Genomic DNA, 10,179 nt, shown 5'->3' on the forward strand with positions numbered 1-10,179 from the left:
GGACTCTCAACCACTGCACCACCAGGGAAGCCCCATTAATGGTTCTTGTAAGGCATTAAGTTCGGGGTGGTTTGTCAGGCCCCAATAGATAGTCGGAACGTACGCTCAGCTCACCTGCAACAACCAGAACCCAGACGCGGTAAACTTGGAAGAACAGAACCAGACTCAGAACGCGGGCTCCCACCATGCCCATCCTCCAGAGCAGCTGGCAGCCGAGGGCCGTCCACGGCATGGAGAGGTGACCCGGCTTCATGGCGCCCATGGCACGAGCATAGCACACCAGGGCCCAGGACAGCACAGACCAGGAGCACAGCGCACTCATCCCTGGAAGCGAAGCGCACAGGACAACCTAGTATTTACAGGACGTTAACCCTTAACAAAATCTGACTTCTCAGAGGGCATCGTCACCTCCGTGCAAACACGCACGTCTTTCTCCGCTCTGAAGAAGTGAGGGCGTGCAGGAGAGCTTTCCTCTGCTTAACACATGGGTGCTTGTCCCCTCAGGTGGGCTGGGCTCTCCGTGTTCACCCTTTAAGAAAAGCATCCCAGTCACTGCTCCTCCAGCACCTCTGGTTTATGACGAAGCAGCTCCTAACGGCTCTGAACATGCTATTTCATCCCAAACGCACTTTGCCGTTCGATCCACATAAAGGAGGTTTAATCAGAGAAATGAGACCAGGACATGCAATGGTTCCAGCCCATAGGAGAGAGCCTGTTTTGCCGTTCAATTCACATAAAGAAGGTTTAATCAGAGAAATGAGACCAGGACATGCAATGGTTCCAGCCCATAGGAGAGAGCCTGCTTTGCCATTCAATCCACATAAAGGAGGTTTAATCAGAGAAATGAGACCAGGACATGCAATGGTTCCAGCCCATAGGAGAGAGCCTGCACCCTGGAGGGAGAGCCAGCAGAAGACGCATGTTTGCTGGGGCCCAAGTTGCTCTGTTCCCATGGCTCTCGAGGTACGAGGCTCAGACTGCACAGTTAGCCCCGGGAGAAACAGACACACTGATTTCGCAAGAGGCAGCACACGGTACCTTCCCAAGGTGCTTTCAGGGTCATCTGACTATTTCTGTCCCATGGACTGAGCCCCATGAAGGAAGCAGACCCCCGGGAACTCATCGCCCCAAACAAAAGCCAGTATTAACCATTCCCTTGGGCTGCCCTAATTCTCCCAAACAGGAAATCTTAGGTTGCCGGGTTTTGCTAAATAAGGGGTTTCCTTCTGTCCGCCTTGAGAAGTCGGACGGTCTGAGGTCAGTGGTAGGAGACACTCACCCGGCACGATACCAGTGAAGTCCGAGGTGAGAAAGACGTATGTTTGAAGCAGCAGGTGGGGCCCGACCTGCAGCAGGGCTTCCAGGAGGCGCAGGGCCGACAGGTCGGCCTCCTGCATCCGCAGCTGGCCCCAGGCGGAGGCCTCCCCTTCCTTCCGGAGAACAGGGGCCACGGCGTCCCAGTGCCTAAGGAACAGGAGAGCCCAGGACTCAGAACCACACCGTGATAGCTTAAACAGGAACCCCCTTCTCTGGCTTATCGCATAGAGATCGATAGCTTTCCAGGGGTTAACTGATCGCATCTACACCCCAAGGCCCTGAGCTCTGACTCCAGAGTGAAGGTGGCACGTCTGACCCAAGTGCTGCAGCAGGTGACCTTGCCCAGCAAGGCCCGGCCAGCGGAACACACTCTGGCCACACATGGAAGGGGTGCTAGGCCGGGAGCCTGGATCACACAGGTTTGCTGTGGGCTCTCTCTGAGCCCTTCATAGTTTAGAGCTAACCCTGAACTACCTCCCTGGCCCCAGGGCCTCTTGGGATGGGAATTAATCCACATCTGCTAGACAGCAGGAAGGGCAGGGCACCATCGTGGGGTGTGCAAGGACGGGCTGCCCTGGCTGCAGGGACACACATCCAGGAAAGGGAGTCAGTGCAAGAGAAGAAAAAGGAGGAAATGTGCCTGTTTCATTCTACTTCCCCCAAAACCCACCCTAGAAACCTTTCTGATGCTTCCATCTTATGAAAGCCACCTGGAGGTGCCATGGGTCGCTGTCCTGCGCCCCCAGGAGGGTCGTGCACGTATAAAAAGGACACTGTTCCCCAGGCACGTGTGGGCTCTGGGGACTTCGGGTTTTCACAGCAGTTTCCCACTCACGCGCCCAGAAGCAGGAACACAGTGATCCCTACACCTGCCTGCAGCAGGGGCTGCCATGCCTGCCAAGTCCATGTGCAATTGTGAACTTCTGTCCTGTCCAAGTTCAGAAAAACTAGGAATCGTTTTAATTTACCGACTCCTGAAAGAGAACTGAGTGCGCCTTTCAAGTTACCCCGAACGCCCCCACCTCTGATCTCCGGCCAACATTTCTACGGCCAGAGCAGAAGGGGGTCCTCTTTGAAATGGCTTTGTTCAGGGTACACAGGGCCCAGGAAAGACACTTAAGAAAGACAGCTTTCCTCTTTCATGATTTGGATCCTGGAGTGAACTGATTTCTTACTGAGTCTTTGAAGCCGTGATCTCTGACCCAAGTATAATGTTAAGAAAAAGCATATGGGGCTTCCCTGGTGGCGCAGTGGTTAAGAATCCACCTGCCAAGGCGGGGGACACGGGTTCAAGCCCTGGTCCCAGAGGATGCCATATGCCGCGGAGCAGCTAAGCCCGTGTGTCACAACTACTGAGCCTGAGCTCTAGAGCCCGCGAGCCACAACTACTGAGCCGGCGCGCCTAGAGCCCGTGCTCTGCAACAAGAGAAGCCACTGCAATGAGAAGACCGCGCACCGCAACGAAGAGTAGCCCCCGCTCGCCGCAACTAGAGAAAGCCTGCGTGCAGCAACAAAGACCCAACGCAGCCAAAAATAAATACATTTATTTTTTAAAAAAAAAGCATATGAAGCTGAATACGGTAGCTTCCCTTTCAGTCCTGAATCCTCCATTCTGGGGACGTGCCAATCTCCCTTCCTACCCTCCCAGCCGCCTCCATTCATTCCATGTGCATCCTTATTGGGCTGCTCCCACCTGCTGGAGACTGCAGAGGGTGCAAACGAAATTGAAGACCTTCTCCGGAAGCCCAAGATTCAGTTGTGGAAAGCAAGCCATACACACGTGAAAAGTTTTAAGCAGGAAGAAAGACGTGTGAAAACGAGAGCGGCGGAAGGGGTCCCGGGGAGAGAGGAAAACATATTCAGGGAAAGGAGGGACGGGCATACTCAGGACAGGGACAAAGCCTGAGGGAGCACGGTGGCACCAGCGGGGCAGGAGAAGGGCCACTGAAACGGCGGTCCATCCTGGGGCAGCAGAAGCCTCTTCTAGCCCAGCTGAGGAGTTGGGTGTCCCTCTTGGACCAGTGGGAAATGGAGAACCAGTGGGAATGCGATCCACCTGGTTTTCGGAATCGCGTTTCTGGAACCTGCTGCAGGGGGAGGGTCTCAGGCTGAGATCACTGGTTAGGGGGCTTCGGGGGGCCCAGGTGAAAGCGGAGGTACGGGGCGGTGAGTGGGAGGAGGAGGGCGGAGGTGGGAATGGATGCTCTCCTTCCAGGTACTCACCAGCTCCTGCCCGGATTTCTGGCCGCCTGCCTGGCCCTTGGACTCTCCCTTCTCGGTTCCTTTCCTGTGCCGTCTCTAAGGGCCTTATCTGACCAGGTTACTCCTTTACTTAAACCTTTCCAGTGGCTCTCAAACCCCTTACCTGGTGGATAAGCTCCTTCATGGTCCAGCCCAGTCTGTCTCCGTCCACATTGCTTTTGTCCAGAAAATCCTTACCCCACACTCACAGCAAAACAGACTTCTAGTTTTCCAAAACCACCACTTCCAGCAGTTCCTTCTGCAGCAGCTTTGCTGTTGCCTGGGTCCAAAGTGCCTCCCCTTCCCACGTGCTTCCAAGTCCACCTCATTCTTCAGCCCTCCCACGACGGCTCCTGTGTCCGGACGGCGGTTCCAGACGTGAGCACCATCAGAGTCACCAGGTGGGCTGTTGAAAGACAGGTTGCCCGGCCCCAGGCCTAGAATTTCTGATTAAACAGACGCGTTTGGAGAATTATGAGGAGTTTGCCGTGATGCCATGTGGGTCCCGGTGAAGCTCGAGAATTTGCATTTTTAACGAGTTTCGGGTGATGAAGACGTCTCTGGTCCAGAGATGCACCGTGGCAAGCCCTGGGGCTCCCAGCATCCTGTGAACATCTCTCTCTTCTTCTAATTCACTGTTCCAGCTTTGTTCACAATTTGGCCTCAGACTGTGCCTTAATCACGTGTCTCCAGTCCCTTTGGTCACACAAGGTTAGTAAACATGAACGAATAAATACCGAGCATATTGAGCTGTGTTGATGACGGTCTAAGATTTCCCGTTGCACTAAGGACAACATGCACTAAAAATTGACGTTTGTTAACATGTTTAATTAAACTAACTCGGTCTTTGGAATGATGTCTCTCAGCAAGCTCCACTGAACAGCTTAAATAAAAAACCAAACGTATCCGCTTCCCGCGGAATAGTCTATCGTAGCCCCACAAGGTGAAGAATTAGTGATGTTCCTCTCCATCTTAACACTTTATGGTGACGTGAAAGCTGAGACAGTGAACGGTGGAGGTTTCCGCTAGGACTGTACATTTTTTTCAACTTTTTAAAATTGCGGTAAAATGCACATAACATAAAACGTACCATCTTTACCGTTTTATAAGTACAGTTCAGTGACGTTAATAATTTAAATTTCATAATTGAATAGATTATTGACAATTTGCAATAATTCATAACGGTGTGCAACCATCACCACCATCGTCCTCTGTAACTCTTTTCATCTTGTAAAACTGAAACTCTGTCCCCATTAAACAATAAGTCCCCGTTCCCTCCTCCCCCGGCCCCTGGCACCCCCCATCCTACTTTCTGACTCTATGAACTTGACTGCTCTAGGTGCCGCATGTAAGTGGAATTATGTATTTGTCTTATTGCATGGCTTACTGCATCATGTCCTCCAGAGTCATCCACGTTGCAGCATATTACAGAATTTCATTCCTTTTTTCCGTTGTATGTACAGACCACATTTTGCTTATCCATCATCTGTTTAGACACTTGGTTTGTTTCATGTTTTGGCTACTGTAAGTAATGCTGCCAGGAACATGGGTGTACAAAGACCTCTTCCAGACCCTGCTTTCAACTTGTTTGGATATATACCCAGAAGTGGAATTGCTGGATTATATGGTACTTCTATGTTTAATTTTGTGAGGAACTGCCATTCTGTTTTCCACAGTGGCTGCACCACTTTACATTTCCACCGTCAGTGTGCAAGGGTTCCAATTTCTCCACATCCTTGCCAACACTTGTTTCCTGGGGTTTTTTTTTTTTAAACAGATTGATGTTGAATAGAACTTCTTTTGTTGTTGTTGTTATCTGGAACTTAGATTATGCAATCATTCCAGTACCTATTTAATTAATTAATTTATTTTTGCTGTGTTGGGTCTTCGTTTCTGTGCGAGGTCTTTCTCCAGTTGTGGCAAGCGGGGGGCCACTCCTCATCGCGGTGCGCGGGCCTCTCACCATCGTGGCCTCTCCTGTTGCGGAGCACAGGCTCCAGACGCGCAGGCTCAGCAGTTGTGGCCTAGTTGCTCCGCGGCACGTGGGATCCTCCCAGACCAGGGCTCGATCCCGTGTCTCCTGCATTAGCAGGCAGATTCTCAACCACTGCGCCACCAGTGAAGCCCTGTGGGTTTTTTTTGTTTTAATTTATTTATTTTTGGCTGTGTTGGGTCTTCGTTGCTGCCCAGGGGCTTTCTCTAGTTGCTGCGAGCGGGGGCTGCTCTTCCTTGCTGTGCACGGGTTTCTCATTGCAGTGGCTTCTCTTGTTGCGGAGCACGGGCTCTAGGCGTGTGGGCTCAGTAGTCGCGGATCGTGGGCTCAGTAGTTGTGGCTCGCGGTCTCGAGAGCGCAGGCTCAGTAGTTGTGGCGCACGGGCTTAGTTGCACCACAGCATGTGGGATCTTCCCGGACCAGGGCTCAAACCCCTGTCCCCTGCATTGGCAGGCGGATTCTCAACCACTGTGCCACCAGGGAAGCCCTACGTTTATGTTTTAAGTCCTTGCCTTTTTTACAAGCCACTTCATGAGGTTTGCGTTTAATTGGTTTTTTGTTGTCAGTAGATTCTTCTGCATTGCGTTACGACCCCTGTCTAAATGCTGTTTGTATAGGGCTGTGCAAACAGAACTGTTTTGGCTCCTCCTACAGGTGCTTTCGCTGAACTGCAGTTTTCTGAGCGGCTTCTTTGCTGGCCCTGACTGGGAATCAGTCTTGCGAAGCTCTGTGTGGATGTGCTGAAAGACACTCCATTACCCAGTGTCTTCTTTGTGAAAGCCCAATAAGCTGGTTGCAGGATAGGGAATAGAGTTCTTGTTTTCTACTTTAACTTTCAAAGTTTTCTTCTAAGGAAGTAGATTTCCATTTGTTTGGTTTATTTTCTATCGCAGAAGCATTGCAAAACCATGTAGCTTCTTATGCTTGTTACAAAACTGAGAGACAAATCTGTGGTTCACCGTAAGCAAGAGTGCATTCTGGCGTTACCTTCTTTTCTGACATTCCCTTCCGTTTCCTGACTCTTCTCACTTCTTTTCTTTTTTCATGCTTTTTTTTTTTTTGTCCTTTTAAATTATACATATATATTTTTAGTCCCCTTAACTTTTTTTTTTTTTTTTGGCCGCACAGAGCAGCATATGGAATCTTAGTTCCCCGACCAGGGTTCGAACCTGTGTCCCCTGCAGTGTGAGCGCAGTCTTAAACACTGGACTGCCAGGGAAGTCCCACTAACTTCTTTTTTTAAATAAGAAGAGATATAGATGACTAGTTGTTTTTCCTAATTTCTAATTTTCCTGTCTCTCTTCATTTACCCATTTTAGTTTTTAAGAAATATATATTTAGTATTCATGGCATCATCTGAGAAACTTGGGGAAGATGAGTGGGGGTCAGTGTTGGACACCAGCATGAAAGCGGATACATGTGAGCCTGACGCTGCCCCATCTCTGAAGAAGGCACTGGATCAAATGGGACCAAGGGTCCCCCCGGAGCTCCAGAAGACAGATCTATCTGACAGTTATTCAGGAGGCTTCTCTCAAGTGACTGGCCCTGACTTTAATCTTCTTTTGAGCTATGACATGTTCGCTTAGGGGAGAGTTGATTCATTTTTTTTCAATAGGTGCTCTGTCCCTGAGGTCGCAAACTTGATGACTATAACGTACCACGTGGTCCCTGGAAGGATCGGAGCCCTTAATGGTTTTCATACCAAGTTGGGCAGACAGAAGGGTCAGCGCATGTGGGTAGCGCCCAGTACAGGCTCCGATCCTCCGAGTCCAACAGGAAAGCCAGCTCTGCTCTCTTCCCACTGGTCAGAGTCCTATCGTTTCAGAGGAACCACATGGCTTGAACACAAAGGCTCAGCTTTAGGCAAAACTGCTGTAGCTGAAAACGCTTCTGGTGCCTTTAGAGATGTAGGGTTCCAGCTCCGAGGGGCCCGGAGAAATTCGGGTGGTTGGGTGATGTCTTTATCAGAAGTACCCTCTGTCTCCAAGCCCTCTGTCTCGGATGCAGCTGGGAAATCAGAAAACTCACTTCAGCGTCTCCAAAGAAAGCCTTGGGCATGGCTTGAAGGCATAAACCACCCAGGACAGCCAGCAGCGCAGCCCGAGATCTGAGACTTGGCCGTGACTCCTGAGAGCCTTTCTATCCTCAGCGTCTACAAGTTCATGTGCTCTTGAGCCGGAGGCCATCACCGATCTGATCTCCCAATTTTCTCCCTTTTAAAATTCCTGGCAACTCTATGGGATTATGAGGCAGCTGAGAGCTGAAATCTGCCCCAGTGTAAGCTCACTGCCGCATCTCCCCTGACCCTCCAGGAATCCAGGTATCCCGGGGAAAACAACACCTTACCTGCTGCACTGGTGGGCCAAAGCCAAGCCTGCTGAACACTAGGCCTGCCCAGGATGCCTTTTTATGGAAAAATGTGGCCCTGGCACCCAAATGGCTTCTTCTTGCAATAAAAGCTTAACGCAAATGTTACCAGGCCGACCCCACTGCTGCTTCTGCTTAAATCTGTGTCACCCTCCTGGAGTGAGGGAGTAGGTGTTTACATGGACCGGCCCTAACTGAGTCACTTTCCATGGCTCTAAAGGCGAGACCAACTGAATTAAACACGAGCACATAGGATTTGGCCCAAGTCAAGAAAAAGCTTTTGAAGGGTCACGGCTCCTTCTGGATGCTCCTTGAGGATGCTCAAGGAAGTTCAGGCTCGGTGAGGTGACCAATATCAGAGCAAATGTTCAAAGAGGTGGCTTCCAACGTTCTCCCAAGCCTGCACTTTTGTGACCCTAAGGATGGAATACATATGCACAGGAGAACCCTTTCGCACGTGTGAAATCACGCTTCAGGGTTGAAAGGGGCTGCCTTACCGCTTCCACACGCCAAGCTGGAGGAGGTGTAGCACCACCAACGAACAGTGACTTTGATGTCCATCTTCTCGGAACCAAAGGTAGCTCAGGCCCTGGACCAAGAAGCCAGGTAGTAGCACAGAGAGGGCCAGCCACCCCCAGAGGAGCTGGCCTGTGGTGAAGTAGTAAACCACGGTGCAGAGGCCTGGGGACCAGAGGAAGGACCAGAGGGTTAGTGGAAGGCAGGAGGGAGGGACCAGCAAACGCTGTGTCCCTACAGCCAGCAGTGCTGCCTGCTACACCTAGCCTGGAGTGGGCAGAGCCCGCGTGCAGTCTGGACCAGAATGAGGTCGAATGAAAGGGCCAGAGCTTCCCAAAGGATCCCAAAGGCCCAGACACCATGGCTGTACAAAGGGACTGTTGGATCTCATAGGACAGCGTGCAAAAAAACCCACAAACACCTGGCACTTAGTATGGGCTCAAAAATGTAAAACCTCCTCTCTGGGGGCGGCTTCATTTATTTTATTTTTGAGGGTTGTAGGATAGGGTCAGGGAATGGAAAGAGCTTGATAAATCTAGGTTAGGATCTGCCCTCCCTGATGAATGACCATAGACGTGGGTGCTTACATCTGTCCAGTACTAGCAGGTGCTCGGGACTCAGAGTAATTGTTTTACAGGACTATTGCTTGGGTTCCCCACTGTTAGAGTTTAACATGGATTTATGGACACGTAAAGCTGTGAACTGCAGCGGTAAGAGAGCGCTGCCCCAGGTACAGACGGGAACCCTGCAGGTTCCCCGAGAAGCCAGGGCTTGGGCAGCCATTCCTTGGTGCCCAGGCTCTGTCTCTTGCTCTAATCACCCGGCACACAAGGTAAACCGGGAGCCCCAGGCACCAGAAGCCTCTGGGGCAGTCACCGCCCTGCCCAGTCTGAGGAACGCTGAGGCCCAGGCGTTCCTAGACGGGAGGGAAGGAGGAACCCACGTCCGCGGGGCCACCTGGGGTGGGTGCTGAGACCCGGAGTCCTGTCTCATCTTAGCCCTGCTCAGTGGCGGCGCTGGACCCCGGTGCTCTGGAGCCGATCTCAACGTGGGACCTCCTCTGGGCGCCTCTGAAACCTCATGGCAGGGACGACCCCGGGGGGCCTTCGTGGACCGCGGTTCAAACAAGGGACCCGCCGACGCGGCGCGGGGGCAACTCCCTCCCAGGAAAAAGTGCAGAGCCAGAGCCCGCCGGGGTCCCCAAGTGCCTGCGAGCTGGGGAGTGGCGAGGAACGCTGGGGGGTCTGGATGCTGAAGCCCCGTTAATTCCACTCCCCCACCCCTCCCCCCATCTGCGGGGGCCCCGCGAGGAAGAAGCGGCTGCAGGGAGCCGGGCGGCAGCGGGCGGAGGCCTCCGCTCCGGCACCGAAGGAGTTACAAGTTCAAACTGGAAAGGCGCTGAACCGCTCCGCCCTCTGGCCCCGCCTCTGCCGGCGGACAGCGCTCCCTACGCGACCACCGCGTCCCGCGCCCGCCGCCTCCGGTCCAGCTGTAGACGGCCCTCCCTCCAGAGCTCCGCGGAAGCGGAGCCCAGTCCCACCACAACCTGGCCCCAAGCGGCTTCCCCCGCCGCCCAGACCCCCAGGCCGGCCGGATAGTGGGGAGAGCAGGGCGCCCCCAGGCCCGCGTGCAGCGCCTCGGGCACCTGCGGCACTTTGCCGAGTCCTGGAGGCCTCTCTGGAGGGAAGGGGGGGCCACGTGTGCCGCGACTCCCGCAGAGGATCATGCACCCGCTGGAGGGGGAG

At 52.8% G+C, this 10,179-nt stretch overlaps 1 protein-coding gene across 1 annotated transcript in view; it reads right to left on the bottom strand.

Moving 5' to 3' along the window:
* XKR5 (XK related 5) overlaps positions 1-10,179 on the bottom strand; it is a 22,508-nt gene that overhangs the window by 11,883 nt on the left and 446 nt on the right. Inside the window, exons 2-4 of the mRNA XM_024768080.1 lie at positions 8,416-8,599; positions 1,280-1,464; positions 115-324 (exon numbers count right to left, since the gene is read on the bottom strand). Of these exons, the coding sequence (XP_024623848.1) occupies positions 115-324; positions 1,280-1,464; positions 8,416-8,599 (579 nt within the window). The remainder of the gene's footprint in view (positions 1-114; positions 325-1,279; positions 1,465-8,415; positions 8,600-10,179) is intronic.

Source organism: Neophocaena asiaeorientalis, unplaced genomic scaffold (genome assembly GCF_003031525.2).
Source record: "Neophocaena asiaeorientalis asiaeorientalis breed wild unplaced genomic scaffold, Neophocaena_asiaeorientalis_V1.1 scaffold16, whole genome shotgun sequence".
NCBI classification, from domain to species: domain Eukaryota; kingdom Metazoa; phylum Chordata; class Mammalia; order Artiodactyla; family Phocoenidae; genus Neophocaena; species Neophocaena asiaeorientalis.